Below are 25256 nucleotides of genomic sequence, written 5' to 3'. Positions count from 1 at the left end.
TACTGGCCACCATGACAGAATTCTGTGGAGACCACTGTAGCCGAGTGTGCCCCCCAACCCACAGCCAGACACTGTGCTTCTTCACCTGGCAGACTGCTGACAGTGTGGCTCCATTCTGCCACCGTCTGCATGGCCAGGTGACACCATGGGAGTTAGATGCATCTGTGAAGGCCATGTGTTAAGGTCAGCACTCTTACCATACTCCAGTCCCTGACTGGTGATCGCAGCAAGGTGACATTTACACTTATGGCTGTATCTTATGCACCGAATAAACAACATACTGTAAACTGATTATATGATTTATCAGCAGACATCCACCCTACTCCCTGAACCCACTGAAGATGGGAATATAATTTTCCTGAAATATGCCATGTTTATAATAAAACAAAATCACTACTGAAGTGTATATTTCACCACATGTGGGCAGGTATTGTCTTCCTGAATGAAAGCTCGAAGTGGCTTGCCGCGAAGGGCAACAAAATGACATGCAGAATATTGTTGATATACTGCTGTTCTGTAAAGGTGTCATGGATGACAACTAAAAAAGTCCTGCTATGAAAAGAAATGGCACCCCAGACCATCCCTCCTGGTTATTGGGTCGTATGACAGGTGACAGTCAGGGTGATATCCCATCAGTGTCTGGAGCATCTCAGGGCACATCTTTGTTGGTCATCAGGACTCAATTTTAAGCTGGACTCATCCCTGAAGACAGTGAGATCCCAGGGTGAAGACATGTCTGGGTATGCCCTGGATAGTGGTGGGATAGCAACCTGACAGTCTCCTGCCATACAGCCCAACAACCAGGAGGGATGGTCTGGGTGCCATTTATTTCCATAGCAGGGCACCTTCGGTTGTCATCCATGGCACCCTTGCAGCACAGCAACATGTTCTACACCTTGTTTTGTTGCTCTTCATGGCAAGCCATCCTGGGCTTACATTTCACCAAGATAATACCCACTCACTCATGGTGAGAGCTCCTACTGCTCGACTTCACGCTTGCCGACCCTATCTTGATAAGCAAAGTCACTAGATCTCTCCCCAATTGAAAATATTTGGAATATTATGGGCGAGGGCCTCCAACCATCTCAGGATTTTGACAATCTAATGCACCAATTGGACATTATTTGGCACAATATCCCACAGGAGGACATCCAACAACTCTGTCAATCAATCAATAACTGTTCACATAAGGGTCAGATATCAACCAACACATTATTGACTTCCTCAATTTGTGAAGCTCTCTCTCTTGAGTAAATTATTAATATTTTCTGAAACTGAAATAACTGATTTTTTTTAGGAATGTAGTGGTCCACTAACCTAAATAAGCAATTATAATGGCTGTAACATTTCAAGCAAAACATCAATAAAATTACAAATTTAAAAAAAAATATTTGTGGGAAATTACACTTCAAGTGAGTGAACATCCACAATTATACACATAGAAAGAGTAACACTCCACATTGCAGCCAAGTGGAGCAGATAAAACTGTACAATGCTTGAAATTCTGGTCAGTTATTAGTTTTCAGTTGATTTGATTATAAAACTCGTATGTGTTATTTCTGATATGGTTCATAATGCAGATATCCTCCTCCCTTACTCACCTGTCCACGTTCATCCAGTTGGTTGTATTCGCTTATTGCCGATATAAATATAAATGCGACACAGTTTTCGAAACAGTGAAGCCACTTGGGTCGTTCTGTTCTCTGTCCTCCCACGTCGACAATGCTGAAATGTAAAAGTGGGCTGGTTACTCATGTTACTGATTACAGGAATGAAATACCTGTACAAATATCCGTGTTATAAATTTAAATGACAGAAAAGAATGCAACACTCTCAAGAATAAGAACATTTAACTGCTAAGTGATGTGAAAGGTAGTTCATCATTGTAGGTGTATAAGGTAACAAATTCAGACCAAATGAAATACATGCCACAATAAAGAATGTCCAGGCAGTCACATTATTACACGTATACCCCATCTACCAGCAATGCAGGTGCATTTTCTCACACGAAAACAATGACGAAGGTGCCAAATGGTATCCTGCGATATACACTACCGCTCATTAATTTCAATACACACTGATATTTCAGACTTACAACACACACCAAACCTTATTTCTCACAAAATATAATTATATTAACTTCCACATATACAATACAATCACAATCATTTTATTTTACTTTCATCAAAGTTTCCTCCTTTGGATTTAATGACTGCCTAACAAATTCAAGGCATGTGGTCTATCAGTTTTTGTAGGTATCGTGAATCTACAAGATTCCACACATCCTTAACAATATTCCAGAGATGTTCCTTGCTGGATATATTAACTTCTCTGATATGTCTGTCCACTTCATCCCAGACCATTTCAATGGGATTACAATTGGGACTCTGGGGTGGCCATACCATATCATTCAGTACTTTCTGTTTTTCTTTCTATGCAATGTAGTTCATGCAGTATGCCAACTGATATTTTGGGTCATTTCCTGTTGTAAGGTGAACCCTTTCACTATTAAATGCAATCCACTTCTTACTGCATGATACTGAAATATGTGGTGGTATTGCTTCTGATCCATACAGCCTTCTATTTTCATAATGTCACCAACTCTATCTCTGGCAAAACATCCCTAAACCATAACAGAGCCTCCACTGTGTTCAACTGTCAGTCATACACATTTCTGGGCTACCATTTCCCCTACAAATTGGTGAACAAATATTCTCCTTCTGGTTCTAAAAATCTTGAACTTCGGTTCATTGGTGAACAACACTTTTGTCGACTCTTCCGATGTCCAATTACGATGTTTTCTAGCACATTCGAGTCTCTTCTGTTTATGGGCCTTATAAGGGGTTTTCTTGCTGTGACACATCCTTTCGAGCCAGTTTCAGTCAGTCTCCTTTTTACTGTTGCAACAGATATTGCTGTTGTGTTCATTTCTACCAATTCTGCATGAATTTGAGGCGCTGTTTTGAATCTTTTTCTCTTATTGGTAATTCTGATATATTTATAAGGTCATCATGGTCATGGTATGTCCTTATTGCTATCTGTTGTCTGCTGGCAGTGAAGGGTGTATTGTTTTGTGGCGGTGTTCGTAGCGACAAACACTTGGCTGTAGAAATGGCTTACGAAGTCACCGCCACACTTTTAATAGCGGGCCGACCGGTCCGCTGGAACAGTGAACAGAAAGATGAAAGCCCAAACACTCATATTAAATAAAAATCGGTACTTATCTTTTATTAATGAAGATACAGTAACACAGTAGTGAACTCGGTGTCTACAGAAATCTGTCTAGTTCAAGTCGGAGCGGCTAGGTCAGCGTCGGCTGATGACAAACAACAACTCTGCTGCGATGAACACACAACCGACTAGCAAGTACACAATTCGGTGGCGAGTATACAACTGAGCGGCGAATACAGAACTGTCCTAGCGCTCGCGACTCCAGCGCTTAAGAAGCCAGAAGCCAGCGGTGGCGCGCGCAGACTTGCGGCGATTTCCTGTATCGCTGGCGCTGCTTATACGGACGGCGTCCGGACTTTGATGCTGCCAACCTTTTGGCAGCGGGTTCAGTTGGCATTACTGGCTAGGATATAACATATTGCACTCCACCTATGGATACACTATACTGTTTCGCAATTTGGCGAATATATAAACCTGCTTGGCTAAGTGCTACAGTTGCAGTACGTTTTTCTGTGAGTATCTCCACTTGTGGAGCCATACTAGCGATGTGCACACTTCAATGTCACGAAGGAAATGGCATGCAGGAATCACATGTTATGTATCGTAGCAATGCTTGCCGTTCTCTGCGGGGATCACATCACTACAGGGAACAACACAGGTGCAACAAATGCAGTGTCTGTTGGAAAATAGGTAAACAAACATATCAGATAGAGACGTAACATTTATGTACACAACTTTTTTTGTTGGATACTATTATATCTCAATCACCACAAACAAAAGTCATGACGTGTGTACAACTGTTGTACTATTCCTTTGCTTCCTCAACTGTACCCACAGTATTAGACCTTATCTATAGGGAACTAGATGCCATTTATCGGGTGTATTGAAATGAATGAACAGTAGTGTAGATTGACCTAAGCATCTTGCACCTTTTGCTGTAATGTGGCAATGGTTCTTGCAGGACCCAGAGAATGTGTATGTTCCCGTTTCAGCATGTCCCATATGTGTTCAGTTGGCTGGAGAACTGGTGATATTGCTGGCCAGGGCAGTTTTCAAACAGCACGAAGAGCACTTTGCATTGCAGCTTTTGTATGTGGATTCATTATCAAAGAAATGGAAGTAGCATGGGAATAACAGCCTGTGCAAGGTAGTGGACACTGCTTACTTTATCCTACAGAAATATCAAATGTGGCCGCAATTTGTAAGTGATGGTTCCCCCCACACCATGAAACCTGGAATAGGACCTGTATGTCATGGTCAATATACTATGGAATACGCCACTCACCAGGTCTGCACCCTAAATGTGTACAGCCATCACTCACATACAGACACAATCTACATCTGCATCTACATCTACATGGATACTCTGCAAATCCTATGTAAGTGCTGGCAGAGGGTTCATCGAACCGCTTTCACATTTCTCTATTGTTCCAATCTCATATAGCATGCAGAATGAGCGAACACCTATATCTTTCCGTACGAGCTCTTATTTCCCTTATTTTATCGTGGTGATCATTTCTCTCTATGTAGGTAAGTGCCAACAAAATATTTTCGCATTTGGAGGAGAAAGTTGGTGACTGGAATTTCATGAGAAGATTCTGCCGCAGTGAAAAATGCCTTTGTTTTAATGGTGTCCACCCCAAATCTTGTATCATTTCAGTGACACTCTCTCCCCTATTTCGTGACAATGCAAAATGTGCTGCCCTTCTTTGAACTTTTTTGGTGTACTCCATCAATCTTATGTGGTATAGAACCCACACCATGCAGCAGTATTCTAAAAGAGGACGGACAAGCATAGCATAGACAGTCTCCTTAGTAGATCTGTTACATTTTCTAAGTGTCCTACCAATAAAACGCAGTCTTTGGTTAGCCTCCCCCACAACATTTTCTATGTGTTCCTTCCAATTTAAGTTGTTCGTAATTGTAATTACTAGGTATTTAGTTGAATTCACGGCCTTTAAATTGGACTGATCTATCATGTAACTGAAGTTTAACAGATTCCTTTTAGCACTCATGTGGATGACCTCAGACTTTTGTTATTTAGGGTCAACTGCCAATTTTCGCACCATATAGATATATTTTCTAAATCATGTTGCTATTTGTTTTGATCTTCTGATGACTTTATTAGTCAATAAACAACAGCATCATCTGCAAACAACCTAAGACGGCTGCTCGTATTGTCTCCCAAATTGTTTATGTACATGAGGAAGAGCAAAGGGCCTATAACACTACCTTAGGGAATGCCAGAAATCACTTCTGTTTTACTTGATGACTTTCCGACACTTATTACCAACTGTGATCTCTCTGACAGGAAATCACGAATCCAGTCACGTAACTGAGACGATATTCAATAAGCACGCAATTTCACTACAAGCCGCTTGTGTGGTACAGTGTCAAAAGCCCTCCGAAAATCCAGAAATATGGAATCAATCTGAAATCCCTTGTCAGTAGCACTCAACATTTCATGCCAGTAAAGAGCTAGTTGTGTTTCACAAGAATGATGTTTTCTAAATCTGTGTTGACTGTGTGTCAATAGACTGTTTTCTTCGAGGTAATTCACAATGTTCGACCACAATATATGTTCCAAAATCGTGCTGCATATCAACGTTAATGATATGGGCCTGCAATTTAGTGGATTGCTCCTACTACCTTTCTTGAATACTGGTGTGACCTGTGCAACTTTCCAGTCTTTGGGTATAGATTTTTCAGCAAACGGTTGTATATGATTGTTAAGTACGGAGCTGTTGCATCAGCATACTCTGATAAGAACCTAATTGGTATACAGTCTGGACCAGAAGACTTGCTTTTATTAAGTGATTTAAGTTGCTTCACTACTCCGAGGATATTTACTTCTATGTTACTCATGTTGGCAGCTGTTCTTCATTCAAATTCTGTAATATTTACTTCGTCTTATTTTGTGAAGGCATTTCGGAAGGCTGTGTTTAGTAACTCTGCTTTGGCTGAAAATGACAGGTCGCCATTCCACTCTTCAGTGAAGTCTTTCACCAGGCCAGAGTAGCTGCGTGTGTTGGTGTTGTGGTGTCAGTGTTAGCCTGGCCAGAGCCACACGATTGTACTTCTTCTGCAAGCATACAGTTCCTAATGGTTCCTGTTAACAAAGCAGGTGCAAGATGTGTCCTTATTCATCCCTGGACGATGTTCAGTCAGCCTCTGCTGCTCTCACATTGTGTCAATCTCGCCGTGCATCTGTACCGTGTGGATATGTAGAACCTGCTCTGTGGAATGTTCAGAGGCCACTGTCTAATGCAGCGACACACCACCGATACACTGAGCCTGAAGTATGGATCAATCTGTCGGTACATCCGTCCAGTTTCCTGCAGACACACAATGTGATCCATTTCAAATGGATTAAAGCTATTCGACAGGTGTACGTACACTTGGTTGCCAGGGTTGTACCCCAGAGGGAATGCTGCAAAGACTGTTCACCTCTAAACTCAGCACAGTTACCACTTGCAGAGTCAAAACAGAGGGTACACTCATTACTTACCAAACAAACCCCATAAAAATCACATCCAGGCTGGCTGGTACACCAGTTCTCACCTGTAATCCGTGAGGCATATTCAGTCCAGACCTGGTTCACCTCCCTCAGTCTCAGGAGTGACACACTGATGCACTCAGCTATTTGAGTGGCTCATTACCTGAGTAAGTAAGTTATTTTGGATCTGCTTTTGATTAACAAATTTTGTCTCTGTGAGGATGTGATTTGTTTATTTGTTAGGTAAATCACCTGCTGATCTAGTTTTGGAATAAACCATTAAATCTTCTTATAATATTAAATAGGAAAATACTTGCTAATGTTTGGCAAAGTCATGTTTATTTGATAATGATCTGTCTTTCAGATTCTTATGCCATCATCAGGTTACAACTGAAGATGGCCTAATAAACCGAAAGCCACTTCATGACCAGATAAAAATAATTTTGCTGAACGTTAGGACATGTTTTCCTATTTAATATTATTATCGTGTTCTGCCAAACACCAACAGAAAGTTCACTTAATGTTAAACATTGTTATATTTCGATGCAATGGCTACGTTAGAAAAGACACAATGGCTGAACTTGCACTGACAACACTACACAAACACTGATGCCCTCAGTCATTAAATGAAGGCTGTCGGCCACTGCATTGTCCATGATGAGAGATGATGCCTGAAATGCGACATTCTCAGCACACTCTTGACACTGTGGATCTCGAAATACTGAATTCTTTAACGATTTCCAGAATGGAATGTTCCATGCATCTAGCTCCAACCAGCATTCCCCATTCAGAGACTGTTAATTACCATCATGTGACCATAATAACACCACAAACCTTTTCAAATGGATCACTGAGTACAAATGACAGCTCCACCAATGCACTGCCCTTTTGTACCTTGTGCACAAAATGATGCTGCCATCTGTATATGTGCATATCACTATCCCCTGACTTTTGTAGAGGAGAGACATTTTATTTTGGCAGATATGTGAATACCTACCATGTTAAAGTTTCCTGAGATCTGCTTGCACGTGTGGCCTTCATATCCATTTAATTCTGCGAAAAGTTAAATATTCTTGGTTTCAGTTATCTTCAGACTTATTTGCAAGAGAAACCAGGGCTGATGTGTCAGGATTCCTCCACTGTTATTGTGATGAGCACAGTCATTTCTACTTACACTATCATTCGAGGGGTCCTGTTTCATCACACTGTCTACATTTATCACTCCCAACTCTACTGACAGTTGCCACCATAATAGCAAGCTGCTATTTATGAGTGATTGTCAGATAGTTAAATGCTCAGTTTCTATAGAAATTCAGATTCAATTCTCAACTTAAAACATGTGAAAGACAGCAGTCCAGACAGAACTCCATAGATTAGATAGTTCATTTCACTGTGTTAGATTAGAGCAGTGTGTAGGACTTTAACAACCTCACTTAAAGTTAAGCAGGTGAGTGTATTTTATATTAATCAATATTTATTATTTTTCATCCTTGAGTTGTCCTTCTTATCTGCATCATAGTCAAACTCCCAGTAGGACAAATGTTGCAAGCTTGCAACCTGTGCTACTTTGTACAGCAAAGGTATTTCTGTGGTAGGAGATCCACTTCCTTCAACCTCAGATGTCAGACACTAGACTTCCTCTACCAAGCACAACTATCTCCCTTTATCCTCACAACATGTGGGTCTCTCTCATCCTGCCCTTCCTAACCACTTACACTGCCAGGTGTCATCAGAATTCTCCAGTAGTGTGTACTAGTGTGAATAAATAAAATATGCTACTGAAAATGCAACATCCACAGTGAAAATCAGGGCTCGACATATCTGCTTACCAGAGCTTCCTATCGTAGTTCTCGACAGGCACCTTGTACTCGACGATGCTGGTTGTGGGGCTCCGGGACCTTACAACGTCCTGCACTGTAGGGATGTATCCAGCAGCCCCTATGATGTCAAGCCTCTCCATGTAGCTGAAACAAGGCAGAACTCCAAGTTGTTAAATTATCATGAACTCTGGTCTTCAAATTACCTCCTATATAATACACTAAAGAAAGTGTGTATGGGGGAGGGGGGGTGGGGGGTGGAGACAACCATGAAGCAGTTATCTGAATGGTGTGGAAATCAGCAAATCCAAAATCAGTAGATCCAATTCAAAAATTGAGTAAGTGAATAACGTGTTGGTCAACCTGTGGCCCTTATTCAGCTTAGCACTGATTGATAGAGTTGTTGGATGTTCTCCTGAGGGCCACTGTACCAAATTAAGTCCAACTGGTGGGTTAGAGTGTCAAAATTTCAAGCTATTTGGAGGACCCTGCCCATAATGCTCCAAATGTTCTTGATTGGGGAGAGATCCAGTGACTCTGCTGGCCGAGGTGGGGTTTGGCTAGCACTAAGATGAGCAGTAAAAACTCTCACCATGTGCAGGTGGGCATTATGTTGTTAAATGAAAGCCCACGATAGCTTGCCATGAGGGGAAACAAAATTGGGCAAAGAATATTGTTGACATAGCACTGTGATGTAAAGGTGCCATGGATGACAACCAAAGAAGTTGTGCTATGAAAAGAAATTGTAAAAGTAATACATAGCCTAAAAACAAAAAACACTGAGGGACTTGATGGTATATCCACTAAACTAATTAAATGCTGCTCACAGTGGGTAGTAAAGCCACTAACCTGTCTGATAAACTTATCTATAGAAAAAGGAATATTTCCTATGTGCCTCAAAAAGAGTAAAGTAATCCCTATACATAAAGGAGGCTGCAAAAAAGACCCAGGAAACTACAGACCTATAACCATTACATCTGTACTCTCTAAAATAATAGAAACCACAATAAAAGATAGAATATTAAATTTTATACAAACATGCAATACTCTAAACGATGAACAACATGGATTCAGAAAGGGCAAATCTACCAAAACAGCAATAGCTGAATTCATAACACTGGTAACTAAAGCACTTGATGAACAGAAGAAAGTCTGTGGTATGTTCCTGGACCTATATAAATCATTTGATTGTGTACATCATGACATCCTATTAGAAAAGCTTTATATTTATGGTATAAGGGGAAAAACAGCAGACATCATTAAATCGTTTTGTAAAATAGAAAGCAGAAATAAAGCAAAAAGTGTAAAATAATATTACAAGTGTCTTTTCAAATTATGAAATTGTTAAATATGGAGTTCCCCAAGGATCCGTCTTTGGTCTACTACTTTTCGTTTTGTATGTAAATGATATGACCAAATCAGTATCCGATAGTGTAGTCATGTATGCAGATGACACTTCAATTGTTGTTACCAGATCTACAACAGGTGACCTGCAAGAGAAGGCTTCACTAAGTATGAAAAGTGGAAACAACTACTTCAGGGAAAACAATCTCTTTATAAATGGAACCAAAACAACATATACACAGATACATGTAAACAAACAACACACTTTGGACAACATCACAGTCAAGCTTGAAGACCTAGAACTAAAGGAGACAGACAGCTACAAATTTCTAGGTGTAACAATGGATAGGTATATGGCATGGGAGAATCAGATAAGTAACTTGTGCAGCAAAATAGGTTCAAGCTCTACAAACAATGTACTGTGGACTAGTCCATTCACACCTCACATATGGCATCCTGGCGTGGGGAAATGCTGCAAATGTGCACACACAAAGGGTATTAAGATTACAAAAGAGAGCCGTACGATGCATCGCAAAAGTATCACCGAGAGAACCCTGCAGAAATAAATTCAGGGAGCTGAAAATTTTAACAGTAGCATCAATATATAAATATGAAACAATTATCTACTTAAAAACTAGCTGCACTGCATTGCTTAACAGTGAATACCATGAACATAATACAAGAATAAAAAATGGCTATCATATAGAAGGAAGCAGGCTAAAATTAACGGACAAAGAACCTGTAAATGCTTGGTGCATACTGTACAACAATGTATAAAGATGGTAGAAGGTATGTCTCTTTTTAAAAGAAAATTAAAGACATCTGATCAATATCTGCCCCTACAGTGTAAAAGAATATCTTGAAATAAAAAATTAAATAGTGTGTATGTATACATTTCTTGTAATGTACTTTAATGACATTTTCGGTGAATATTCTATAAAATATATGTATATGCACTACCTTTTTGTAACTAGCTATGTATATGCAAGATTACGTAAAAAATATAAGAAATGATCCATGGAAAAATAAATAAAAAAAAAAAAAAAAAAGAAAGAAATGGCACCCCAGACGATGACTTTTGGTTGTCAGGCCAAATGGTGGGTGACAGTCAGGTTGGTACCCAACTGTTGCCTGAGGTATCTCCAGACACATCTTCACAGGTCACTGGGACTCAATTCAAAGCAGAGCTTATCACTGAAGACAATTCTACTACATCCAATGAGATTCCAGCCTGAAGACATGTCATGAGACAGCAGTGGGATACCGGCCCGACTGTCGCCTGCCATATGGACTGACAGCCACGAGGGATGGTCTGGGGTGCCAATTCTTTTTGTAGCAGGACTCCTTTGGTTGTTGTTCACAGCACCCTTACAGCACAGCGGTATATTGATGGTATTATATGCCCTGTTTTGTTGCCATTCATGGCAAGCCATCCTGGGCTTACATTTCGGAAAGATAATGGCCAAAGGGAATTGAGCTCCTTTTGGATTTAATGAAGAAGATTTGGCGACAGGAGGAGATACCAGACGAGTGGAGAGCTAGTGTACTGATCCCAATATTTAAGGGGAAAGGTGATGTGCAGGACTGCAGTAACTATAGAGGTATTAAACTGATGGCACACAATGAAAATTTGGGAAAGAGTTATAGAAGCAAGACTACACAAGGAGACTGTGGTGTGTGAAGAACAGTTTGGGTTCATGCTTGGAAGAGGAACGACTGATGCAATACGTGCTTTAAGGCAGATAGTGGAGAGACACGGGGAGCTACAAGCTGATGTACATATAGCTTTCATTGATTTGGAGAAAGCATATGACAGAGTCCCAAGGGACGAAATATGGAGAACCATGTGAGGGTAGTGCGTGCCAGAGAGGTATGTGATGTTAGTGAAGGAATGTACAGAGGAGCAATGACACAGGTGAGAAGTAGTGTGGCCATGACAAAGGAGTTTCCAGTCAAAGTAGGGTTACATCAATGGTCTGCACTTAGTCCCTACCTCTTCGACCTGATTATGGATGTGCTGGTGAAAGATGTGAAGAAGGAAGTGCCGTGGAATATGATGTTTGCAGATGATGTGGTTCTTTTGTGAGCAGAGCATCGACAGACTTGAGGAAAAGCTGGAGGATTGGAGGAAGGCACTAGAAGAAAGAGGGATGAAAATTAGCAGGACAAAGTCAGAATATTTAGCACTGAAGGATGTGCAGATGAGGTATTGCAAGATCCAGGATGGTGAGCTGAAATCGGTCTGCAAATTTAAATACCTGGGGCCATATATACAGAGGGACAGAGGACTGGAAAGTGAGATACAACACCGAATAAATTGCAGTTGGAACAACTGGAGGAAAATGAGTGGAGTGTTGTGTGACAAGAAGGTGAGCATTGGGTTGAAAGGGAAAGTGTACAAGTCGGTGGTAAGGTCTGCTATGATATATGGGGCAGAGACATGGCCAGTCACAGTAGCCCAGGAAAGGAAGATGGAAGTGGTGGAAATGAGGATGCTGAGGTGGATGTGTGGGGCAACAAGAAAGAACAGGATTAGAAATGAATTTGTTAGAGGGGCTGTGGAAGTGGGACCCATGAGGAAAAAGATACAAGAGAGCAGACTAAGGTGGTATGGACACTTACAGAGAAAAGGGAAAGAGTATATCGGAAACAGAGTTTGAAGATATAGAGATTGAAGGAGTGAGGAGAAGAAGACCAAAGATGAGGTGGAAGGATAAGATACCTGGGGACCTAAGGGAGAGAGGATGGAAGAAGGAAGAGGCAATGGATAGAGTACTATGGAGGAGAAGGATCCAGAAGAGCAATGCTGACTCTACTTGACGTGGGACAAGGCAACAATAAAGAAGAAAGAAGAATGGCCAACTGCATATAGCAAGATTTTCTACTGGTTGACCTCATGCTTTCCAAATCCTACCTCAGCCAGCAATGTCACCGGATCCTTCCCCAACTGAGTACGTTTGGAGCATTAAGAACAGGGCCCTCCAGCCATGTCAGGATTTAGGTGATCTAACATGCCGATTGGACTGAATTTGACACAACATCCCTCAGGAGAACATCTAACAACGCTGTCATGCAATGCCAAGCCAAACAACAATTTTTCTGAAATCGTATTCATTTGTTTGTATGGGGCTCTACATAAGATCTACTGATTTCCATCCCATTCAGATAGTTCCTTTGGGTTCCATTCTACTACAGCTAGGAGTAAAAATCAGACAAGACAGTAAACAAGGTAAGGGAATTAATTCAAAAATAAATGCTGGCAAGTTCACAACTGGAGCATTAAATGGTATTTTATGAGATCAATGGTTTGGACAGGAAACAAAAGAAAAACTATGTAAACTTGCTGAAAGTGTTAAAGGCTTTTATCCAGTAACTCATTGGCTAATCTGCTGTGGCCATAGAAAGTAGCAAAAAGAAGTAGAATTTTTAAATTCCACGTTTAAGAAATTGTTCACACAGGAGGATCATACAAACATATCGTTGCTTAACCATTGCTCAGACTCTTGTGTGTAGGACATAGTATTAGGCACCCCTGGCACAGAGAAGCAACTGAAAGAGTTGAAAACAAAAAAGTTGCCAAGTCTGGATGGAATCCCAATTTGTTTCTACAAAGAGCATGCTATGATATTGGACCTTTACCTAACTTGCATTTAAATTAGACCTCTCAGCCAGCTCAACGTCCCAAGTGACAGGAAAAAAGTGCAGGTGATTCTTGTGTGTAAGAAGGGTAAAAGAACAGACTGACAAAATTACAAACTGATACCCTTAACATCAGTTTGCTGCTGAATTCTTGAACATATTCTCAGTCTGAATATAGTAAAGTTCCTTGGGATGGAAATCTGTCCACAAATCAGTATGCTTTTAGAAAGCATTACTTAGGTGAAACTCAGCTTGCCCACTTTTTACATGATATCCTGCAAACTATGGATGGAAGGCAACAGGCAGATCCCATATTCCTAGATTTTCTAAAAGTGTTTGACGTGGTGGCCCACTGCAGACAGGTAGGGAAAGTATGACCATACAGAATAAGTTCCCAGATACGTGAGTGGCTCAAAAACTTCTTAAGTAATAGGATCCTGCACAGTGTTCTCGATGGTGAGTGTTCGTCAGAGTGCCATGGGAAAGTGTGATAGAATCGCCATTATTGAAATATACATAAGATCTTGTAGGCAGGGTGGGCAGAAATCTACAGTTATTTGCTGCTGATTCTGTGGTGTATGGGAAGGTGTCATCATTGAGTGACTGTAGGAGAGTATAAGTTGATGTAAGACAAAATTTCACACCGGTGAAATGAAACATGTCACATATCAGCTGTCACGTGAACACTGTTCGGCATTTTTCATCAGCATGACTACCACCAAATTATCAATTAGGATGAATGGGCGTAGGCAGAAGGTGTATACTGGAACACACAATATCTGGTTGCGGAGCGTGCTCTACAACGTGAGAATTGTGACCTCCATACCTGTTTCACCACACACACCGTCTGGATTCTTCCCCCAGACACCAGTTTCTCACTACTCTGCCGGTGGGAACTAATGCTACAACATGCCCTCGGTTCTCGCCACCCACCTTGCCTTAATTTACGTTAATTTCTTCTATCTCAGCATTTCTTCACAGTAACTACTATTTTCTTCATTCCATTTTAGTTTTCATCTTTCATTGTCTTATCCATCTATTTTTCATAGCTTCCCCCCCCTCCCTCCCACCTATATGTACAATGCACTTAGCTTTTCACTCTTACCGCACAGGGTAGCCGTGCGGTTTCAGGCGTCTTGTCACGGTTCATCTGGCTCTCCTCGTGGGAGGTTTGAGTCCTCCCTCGGGCACGGGTGTACGTGTTGTCCTTAGCGTAAGTTTGTTTAAGTTAGATTAAGTATTATGTAAGCCTAGGGACCGATGACCTCAGCAGTTTGGTCCCATAGTCCTTACCACAAATTTCCAAATTTTTTCACTCTTATTAATTCATGCACAATGCTTAAGTAGTAATCTCTGTCTTGCATATTACCTTGTCTTCCATCTTTAAGCTCTCAGGTATTCAAACCTTGTCCAATGCAGTCCCCAACAATCAGTCTTTCCTTCTCATCCCATGTGGTCTCCGCTGACCCACAGACCTGGGTGACTTCTTAGACCTCTCCAGTTCTTTTCCTTCACCCCTCTTCCTGCCCCTTCACCCCTTCTGCCTGAAGAAGGAGCCACTGGCTCCAAACACTTGCATAGTCATAACCCTCTTTTATGTGTGTTTTCTGCCACCACTTGGTGAGTATATTTTTTATCTATCCAATAAATTATTTTGTCACAAATTTGTAGTTGGTGTGATGAATGGCAACTAGCTGTAAATGTAGAAAAGTGTAAGTTAATGCAGATGAGTTGACAAAACGACCTCACGATGTTTGAACACAGCATCAGTAGTGTGCTGCTTGACACAGTCAGGTCAATTAAATATATTGGCATAACACTGCAAAGCAATATGAAATGGAATGAACATGTAAGGATTGTAGTGGGGTAGGTGAATGGTTTATTGGTAGAGTTCTAGGAAAGTGTGGTTCATCTTGTAACACCTCAGTTCAGTTTACAGTGATAAAAGCTACAGAAAGAATAATTTAAAATTAAGAATAGAATTTTTGGAGGGGAAAATAGTGTAGAATCAGAGTTCGGTAATTGAAGTTCAAAATTATCGTATATCAGCAAGTAGTTTAACGCCTAAGTACAGCAAAGCCACGGAAGCTCCATCATGGAGAAGGCAGTGACGTTAAACTCTTGTGATGAAAACCTTTAAAAAGGCCTGTTCATCATTATTGCCACCTTTTTTCCTTGATTGTTACATTAAAGGCCAGGGAACCAGTGTCATCAACGAGACTATAATTAGATTGGACTTTATCGTGTTACGATTCACGATAAACTGTTAGAATATTACGGAGATTAAAAGTGATGTAGTGTACGATCTCTGACTGTTGGTAGCAATGGAGTATTAAGGGGATTTTAGGACTTTAGTGCTATATTGGAACTTTACGGACATATAGAGGACAGAAACTCAAATTATCTCCTGATACGAGTGAATTCAGAGGTACCGGGATTCACATATTAACGTGTGGACTTTTGAAAGTGTCATGTGCCGTTAGTTGCGAATCTGGACGTAGAGCGCGTGCATATCGGCATTTGCGGACTATTTAGATTCCTCCAGGCTAGGAACCTTTTAAATAGACCATCATCCATCACCATCTTTATCCTTGAATATAGAGTGAAAGTGAAATGCAAAAGTGTTGTACTTATTTCATTTACCTAATACTAATCAGTGAAGGTTTTACGGAACCAAAGGTATTCAGCAGTAATTCAGCACCATCTAGTGGAAAGCATAGGCATTAACTAACACGCTAATTGAAGTGAACATTTACGTGTTTTACGGACTGCTTAATATGAACTTTTGTGGCTCTTTGACATCCCACTCCCTCCGAAAGGTGGGAGAGTTTTAGCCAGGAAAATAACTAAATACAAGTGATATTTACAAGACTCACAGTAATAGCAAAACACAAGGCCCGCACTGGAAAACCTACTGACGGTACATATCTACGAGCAGACATCGACGTGGAGTACCTAAAAAGGGAAACACAAGAGTTGTGGATGCTTCAATCTGTAAACGAGACTGTGTAGAGATCACTAGTGTGACCCATTAATGAGCGTTTGGGATTGTCACTGTGTTAGTTTAAAGGAAGACATCAATTCAGAGTCTGGCTGCTAGATTTGTTATCAGTAGGTCTGATCAATAAAAAATTGTTATGGACTTGCTTTGGGAACTCAAATGAGCATCCCTGGAGCTATGACAATGTTGTTTTTTTTTTTTTACATAGTTGTATGCTGCACCCTCCACCGTGCACTGTACAGTGGCTTGTGGGGTATGTATGTATATGTAGATGTAGATCTTACAGCAGCTCTGCTGTAATTTCTGTACAGCATTTATGTGGGCACAACCACCAACAAGCTGTCCATCCAAATGAATCGAACCACCAAACTGTGGCTGGGAGCAGACCTGACTACAGATCAGTGGAAACACTGCTAAACAAAACTGTGCCAGGTTTAGGCCAGAGAAGATTGAAAGACAGACTGAGAATTAAAATTAAATATCAGTTAAGAGGAAGACAAATGGTGAGTGGAATGAATGATGAAATTAAAAACTAGGAAGAAAGTGGAGCAGTGGTGGGGAGGGAGAGGATCAAAGAAGGGAAAGAGAGACAGAGGGAAAGATGGAGAGGAAAAAGGTAATAATGAAATGGAGTAAATAATTAAATTCTACCAACAGAGGGGAAAATAGGGGTTTGGGACACTAGGATATCTGTGAGCTCGAGTCTCCAGAGACACTAGTATCAGGAGGTAGGCTCTACATCACTTGTTAGCTGTCAGACTGCTCTTCTCTACTGATTCAGTATGACTGTGGACATTACTATAGGAAATGCCATTTGGTGAAAATGTATTAGTTGGTTTGTTTGTTCTTTCAAAAGTATCTGAGAGCAGTACTTGAAATTTTACCTCCTGAAAATAATTATTGGTAAATAGTAGCATTACACTAATAAATTGCTGATGTTTGATGGGAGGGACTCGAATATGTTATCCTTGATCTCCAAACATCTATCTGTACAAGAAATGTACTTTGAATGTTATTCTTTTTCAGCCACACATCATCATTCATTTCTCAGTTGAATTCCGTAGATCCCATCACGATGGAGAAGCTGCAGGAATGTGATGGCAGTAACATAGAAAACTTGACATTATATATTTCTTGAACCCTACATTTTAGTAATAAGTCCTTTTATCTCCTCTGAGGAGCATGGAACTGTATGTAGATAAAATGTAATTGGATAGATAAAAACCTACTCACCAAGCATCAGCAGGAGAACACACATATAAAGGTATTTAAATTTGCAAGGCTTCAGAGCCAGTGGCTCTTTCTTCTGGCAGAAGGGTTGAAGAGGAAGGAAGAGGGATGAAGGAAAAGGACTGGTGAGGGTTAGGAAAAGATGGGGAGTTCAGAAAAGTCACCCAGAACCTCAGGTAAGAGTGGCTTACTGAATGGGATGAGAAGGAAAGACTGATTGTTGGAGACTGCACCAGATGATATTTGAAAACTTGAGACCTTAAAGGTGGACCGAGCAAATTGGCGCAGTGGTTCACTGGACTCGTATTTGGGAGGACGACGATTCAATCCCACGTCCGGCCATCCTGATTTAGGTTTTCTGTGATTTCCCTAAAGTGCTCCAGGTAAATGCCGGGATGGTTCCTTCTGAAGGTCAAGGACAACTTCCTTCCCCATCCTTCCCTAATCCGATGAGACTGATGACCTTGCTGTCTGGTCTCCGCCCCCAAAACAACCCAACCCATCCCAACCCTTAAAGGTGGAAGATAGGGCAATACACAAGATAGAGATTTCTACCAAAACATAGTGCATCAGTTAATAAGAACAGAAAGCTAAATGCATTGTATGTGATAGACATGCGAGGGGACTGCAAAAACTAGACAGGTCAGAAATGAAAGACATAGAAAACTAAAAGGGATTGAAGCAAGGAATAGAAACTGTGAAGAAATGCTAAGAGTGAAGATATTAACATAAATTAAGGCAAGGTGGGTGGTGAGAACAGAGGGTATGTTGTAGTGCCAATTCTCACCTGTGGAGTTCCGAGAAACGTGTCTGGGGGAAGAATCCAGATGGCATGTGTGGTGAAACAAGTACCGAGGTCACAACTGTCATGCTCTGCAACAAGATATTTTGTGTTACTAGTGTACACCAACCTATGTCCATTCGTCCTCATTGATAACTTGGTGGTGGTCATGCCAATGTAAAGGGTTGAACAGTCTTTGCTTAACAGCTGATACACAATATGTGTTGTTGTTTCACTGGTGGCTCTCCCTTTGGTAGTATATGTTTTGCCAGTTACAGGGCTGGTATAGTTGGTGGTAGGAGGGTGCACAGGGCAAGTCTTACAGCAGGGACAGTCACAGGGGTAGGAGCCATACAGTAGGGGGTTGGGTGCAGAAGGAGCACACAGTCAGATAAGGACACTGGCGAGATTGAGAGGGTGACAGAAAGCTATTCTAAGTGCGGTGGCCAAAATATCTTTCAGAATGGACCTCATTTCAGGGCACAATTTTTAGGAAGTCATAGCCTTGTCGAAGTATCTGATTAATACATTAAAGACCACGATAATACAGAGTGATTTTTTTATCCGTCCAATATTTTCAAAAATTGAGGATTTCGTGAAGAGAGATTTTTAAATTCTGTGGTCAAGTCTGTTAGAGCTATGTTAGTTTAGAAGGTTCAAAATATCATTATTAATAAGTAAACTTAGTTGTTCTTACTATTTTGTGGAATCCAGGAGGTATAGCTCATCTCGACGATCGTAGCAAATTTGTACATTCGCATCATTCCAGACCTCTCTGATAGCTGCCAAAAGTTCATCATCCATTTCAGTCACATTTCCTACATTAATGTCCATGATTCTTCTTGCACATTCCTGTAAATATTTTACTTAATATTAGAGACATTAATTCATCAAAATGCTAAATAAATAAATTCAATGCAATGTTATCTGCAAGAAACTGCTGTTATTACAGTTTTTTTCACTTTTTTAACCTTAACTGGACGTTATCAGATACATCATTGTAGTTATTTACACTTTTCAGTGGATGATTTCATCACAATACCATCACCACCACCACAACCACCACTACTGCTAGCGCCAACAACAACAATGAAGTGAAGAGTTTAGTTTTATGAGCACATAATAAGAATGAATGATTCCAAGTGAACTAAATACATCTTTAACTCAAAACTGACGACAAGGAATGCTGTGATAGATGAACGTCGAAAAAGATCTAGACAAAATTGGTGAACCTGTAGATTTGTGCCATCACGACATCTTCAGAAGAGCTGTAGTGATGTTTCACACTTTCTGAGAAGATAATTGAGCAGATGGTGCCAAATGGTCAGATGAATGGTCTGCTTGATGAAAAACATCAGGGTAACAAAAACAAGAAAAACTGAACATCTGTCATAAAGGTTATAAGCTTATCATGGTCCTTAGATGTCAGAGTAATGAAGTAAATAATAATGATAATGATGATTGTGGTGTCACTGCAAGGCACCACACTTGCTAGGTTGTAGGCTTCAAATCAGCCGCGGTCCGTCAGTACACGTCGGACCCGCGAGTCGCCACTGTCGATGCTAGCAGACCGAGTGCTGCCACTCAGTCTTACAAGACAAGCTAGCACACTGGTCGGTTCTACAGTCCACTTAGGAATGGTTCACTCATTATAGCTTCAGAGATCTCATGTGCAGAGGCGCTAGTTAGCATAGTCTTCAGCTAAGTCAGTAGCTGTGACCTAGCCAGGCACCACATACTGTTTATGCATTGACAATTGATCCATATGTGTGAAGCAATCATAACTGTAAAGAAGTATCTGCAGTTCAGTCTATAACTGCAGTTGTAAATATTATTGTACAAAGTCAAGATTAACGTTCACCGCTGATGCTGAATTAAAGCTAAGTATTTAATTGTATTCCTGTCTACTAACTTTCTAATCACCTAAGATGTTCCAGAGATGTCCCATCAAATATAGTTCATTGATCCTCATGTTAGCCTAGATGATCAATGCTTGCAATTAATGGCCACACCTTGTGATCAGACCAAGAATCAAATTGCATGACTCAGCCAGGTCACCCTTTTTCCATGAGGCCCACAGTTTTGCCTCATACATAACATTGATGATGATAGCAAAGTTTTATTTTATACAGAATGCTTTTGAATATTCTGCACAAGCAAATACGCTGAGAGAAAAAAAATCACAACACGAAGAAGGATGTGTGTGACATAAAGTTGCTAGGCATATTTTTACATCTGAAAGATGATGACTATTCCAATTTTGCACTAGTTGCTTGAGGATGCAAATCAGGTTTGCCTTAAATACATGTTGTAACATTCCATACGCTGTAGTTACCCCTGAGGTCGGTCACGGTGAGTTTATGTTAGTCAGGATTGCCACTAAGGTGACAAAGATACCATTATCGACACCGCTTCGAACAAGGTTGTGAAATAAAACTACAAGAAGTTGAATGTTCTCCTGTGGTACTGCAGAGAGACTTACAGAATGTAGCCACTGTACACGATTGCTGGCAGCGGTGGTCAGAAGAATGTACAGTCGCAAGAAGACTGGGCTCTGAATGGCCATGTGGCACTACCGAGATGGAAAACCCTCGTGTTCGGTGTATGGCTCTGGCGCATCGTACTGTATCTGCAGTAGCAATCTGCGCAGCAGTTGGCACTACAGTGACACAATGAACTGTTACAAATTAGTTACTTTGAGGACAATTCTGAGCCAGGTGCCCTGTAATGTGTAACCCACAGACCCCAAACCACCACCATTTGCGACTTCAGGGGTGCCAAATGAGAGCTCATTGGAGGACAAGGTGGAGGTCTGTTGTGTTTTCCGATGAAAGTCGGTTCCGCATCGGTGCCACTGATGGCTGTGTGTTGGTTAAAAGGAGGTCAGTTGAGGGCTTGCAGCCAACCTGTCTGTGTGCTAGACACACTGGAGCTACAGCTGGAGTTACGGTCTGAGGTGCGATTGCGTATCACAGCAGGTGCACTTTCTTGATTATCCCATGCACCCTGACTACAAATTTGTTCCAACAGGATAACACTCCCCACATACCATTGTTGTAACCCAATATGCTCTACAGAATATCGATATGTTGCCTCGGAATGCTCGATCACCAGATCTGTCTCCAATTGAGCACATACGGTAGATCATCGGTCGACAACTCCAGAGCAGTATTCACACCCAGCATTAACCACCCCTGCCTTCCTGACCAAGTGGAACAGGCCTGGAACTCCATCCCACAAACTGACAACCAACACCTGTACAACACAATGCATGCATGTCTGCATTCAACGTTCTGGTGGTTACACTAGTTATTAATGTACCAGCAGTTCACATTTTCAATGGCTTACCTCACACTTACATTAACCTGTTGTCTTGCAATATTAAACACTTAAATATGTTACATAGACAAATTTATTCCTATAATTTTGTTACTTTACATTAATTAATTTTTTGGTGTTGCAGTTTTTTTCTGTCAGTGTATTAGAATCAACAGATATATTGTAATGTTTTGAATATGACATACAATTCTTTAAATTATATGTAATTTATATAATTATTCTATTTCTGCAGAATGAGATTTTCACTCTGCAGCAGAGTGTACGCTGATATGAAACTTCCTGGCAGATTAAAATTGTGAGGACGGGGCGGGAGTCATGCTTGGGTAGCTCAGATGGTTGAGCACTTGGCCGTGAAAGGCAAAGGACCCGAGTTCGAGTCTCGGTCTGGCACACAGTTTTAATCTGCCAGGAAGTTTCATATCAGCGCACACTCTGCTGCAGAGTGAAAATCTCATTCTGGAAACATCCCCTAGGCTCTGGCTAAACCATATCTCTGCAATATCCTTTCTTTCAGGAGTGCTAGTTCTGCAAGGTTTACAGGAGAGCTTCTGTAAAGTTTGGAAGGTAGGAGACGAGGTACTGGCAGAAGTAAAGCTGTGAGGACGGGGTGTGAGTCGTGCTTGGGTAGCTTAGATGGTAGAGCACTTGCCCGCGAAAGGCAAAGGTCCCGAGTTCGAGTCTCGGTCCAGCACACAGTTTTAATCTGCCCGGTAGTTTCATATCAGCGCACACTCCGCTGCAGAGTGAAAATCTCATTCTGGAAACATCCTCTAGGCTGCGGCTAAGCCATGTCTCCGCAATATCCTTTCTTTCAGGAGTGCTAGTTCTGCAAGGTTTGCAGGAGAGCTTCTGTAAAGTTTGGAAGGTAGGAGACGAGGTACTGGTAGAAGTAAAGTTGTGAGAACTGGGTGGGAGCCATGCTTGGGTAGCTCAGGTGGTAGAGCACTTGCCTGCGAAAGGCTAAGGTCACAAGTTTGAGTCTCGGTCCAGCACACAGTTTTAATCTGCCAGGAAGTTTCTTATTCTATCTCTGTTCATTTCTTCTATTGAAGTCGATTTTATTGTTGTTGTTTCTTTCGTTTTTTCTTTCTTAGAAAGAGAAATTTACAAATACTGAATATCCAACAGGACTTTGTAACTAGCACAGTTCTTCTATACATCAAACAACAGTACTGGTCATCTGGGTTCTCACCCATTCTATTCATTCCATGTCAGATGATGTTATTGCCAACAATGCACTTCTCACCAGCAGAATCTGCTGCGATCTTGACATTCAGATGCTGAGGTAGAAAAACAATTTAAGCAATAAAAGTGCCAACTGAAACATCAAGTAGACTGAGTATATAGAATGTGGATTTTAGGTTAGTGGTGCCATTATCAGAGAAAACCAGCCATCCAGCAAACTAAGACATTTAACTACCTCAGCCCATTTATAATTTTGGGCAGTGATACATTCCCAGACAGTAGAGTACAGATGAAATGAAACAAAGTCAGTGGAGAGCTGAGTGACAAGAAAAAATATCCCAGCCATAAGAAGATGGTATCTGTTCTTTCGGACATGTCTGAAAGAACGAATACCATTGGTGACCATGCATCTCTCTTAGAATGAAATGACAATTAAATCAAGACCCTAAGCTTTCAACAGGCATTGATATACATCAATGGGGACAGTTGAAAATGTTTGCCTTGACCGCGTGACTCAAACCTGGGATCTCCTGCTTACATGGCAGATGCTCTATTCATCTGAGCCACCGAGGGCACAGAGGATAGTGTGACTGCAGGGATTTATCCCTTGCACGCTCCCCGTGAGACTCACATTCACAACTTAATGTCCACACACTACATTTTTAGTGCCCCTGCTCATTACACTCATTACTCGTGGCAGACAATCTTACTGCACCCCGTAAGAGTGGGCAATGCGCGTGCCTCCAGCACAGAAGAAGAAGGTCAACAACCAGTTAGCCTTAACTATCTGAAGATGGTATCTGTTCTTTTGGACATATCCAAAAGAACCGATACCATCAGTGACCATGATGAAATGATAATTAAATCAAGACCCTAAGCTGTCGACAGGCATTGATATATGTCAACCGTTTTAAGGGAAAGCTTTATAGGCATGCCACCAACATGGAACATGCATAAGGCTATTTGGGCAACAGTTGCAGAAAATAAAGAAATGTTACATTGAATGGAAATGAAACTGTTGCACTGGTTTGCATATGTTACAAGTCTGGGCTGTACTAAACAAATGTGAGGAAATGGATGGGAATGACTGCAATCACCAGCAACTTAAGATAAACATATTTTAGGTGGAACTGGCATGTCACCATAAGTGATAATAACCACATGGCAAAAACTGCCCTCCCTTAGGAACCATTCTAGTGACAAAATGGAAAATCCATTGACACAAGTGACTTTGACAAGTGGTGGACTTTCATAGCCCGGCTCCAGGGAATGAGCATCTCGGGGCAAATGATATCAGTTAGCTGTTTGCCTGCTACTGCAAAAGCAATGGCATCTTTGAGCGAGATAACTAACTGTGTCATGACAGCATAATGGCATAATCATTATTCAGTGATGATAACTAACTCATGTTGATGCCAGCCATCAAATTTGCATGTTACGGACCCAGTGGAACACATCTGACATGCTTTTGTGCACCAGCTCCGCGCCCAAAACCACCGGCCTCTAATTTATGGGAATTTTTTGACTTGTCTGTCTGCTGCCACAAACATCTAGAAAATTACCAAGGACTTGACTCCATGCCACACAGCACCTCTGTCAATGAATCCTATCTCATGTTTTTATGAATCAGTATTCCAAGAAATGTTACATTCAATTTTGTTTTCACCCCGGTAACTATGCATATGTCCACACCATCGATTGTCATTTTGCCTCTTCATGTCTACAACTGGTATTTGGTGGGTGTCTACACTGAGATGGAACTTATTACAAAATTTTAATTCGTTGTATGCTTCACGTACACAAACAATAGACATATCTGTGTATAGAACTATTTAGAACTAAAAAACAGTATTTCATAAAGTATATTAAATGATGTCTCTCCTAAGAGTCATCAGGCACATTCTTTCTGCTGCTTCTGCAGTTATTTGCAATTTTGTTTTTGTATTGTTTAGCTGGAGTCAGCTGAAACAAATACTGGTCATTAGGTCTTTAATGATGGAAAACATCCACTTGTTTCCTGTTACAAACAAAATGTTTTTTGAAGAGTATTTCATGTGCCCTTTTGATAGAGCAGTCTCTTTGTCTAGTGCAATATACATTTTATCACTATGTACTAACAGACAGCAAGACATGAGGATTAACCAGCAGCAGTATTCCAGCACCATCCTGGCCCACACTGACTGCTACCACAAAGCATGCAGCGCTACTGAGTCGCTGCTGGATTGATGTTTATTCTTCGTGTTTTACTGTTCC

At 41.0% G+C, this 25256-nt stretch overlaps 1 protein-coding gene across 1 annotated transcript in view; it reads right to left on the bottom strand.

The window, feature by feature from the left end:
* LOC124719054 (guanine nucleotide-binding protein subunit alpha-11-like) overlaps positions 1 to 25256 on the bottom strand; it is a 109516-nt gene that overhangs the window by 23473 nt on the left and 60787 nt on the right. The window contains exons 3-5 of the mRNA XM_047244724.1: positions 19177 to 19331; positions 8497 to 8631; positions 1602 to 1725 (exon numbers count right to left, since the gene is read on the bottom strand). Of these exons, the coding sequence (XP_047100680.1) occupies positions 1602 to 1725; positions 8497 to 8631; positions 19177 to 19331 (414 nt within the window). The remainder of the gene's footprint in view (positions 1 to 1601; positions 1726 to 8496; positions 8632 to 19176; positions 19332 to 25256) is intronic.

The sequence above is a fragment of the Schistocerca piceifrons genome, chromosome 10 (genome assembly GCF_021461385.2).
Source record: "Schistocerca piceifrons isolate TAMUIC-IGC-003096 chromosome 10, iqSchPice1.1, whole genome shotgun sequence".
NCBI classification, from domain to species: Eukaryota; Metazoa; Arthropoda; class Insecta; order Orthoptera; family Acrididae; genus Schistocerca; species Schistocerca piceifrons.
Note: the sequence above shows the minus strand (reverse complement) of the source record. Positions and strands in the feature narration are given on the sequence as shown.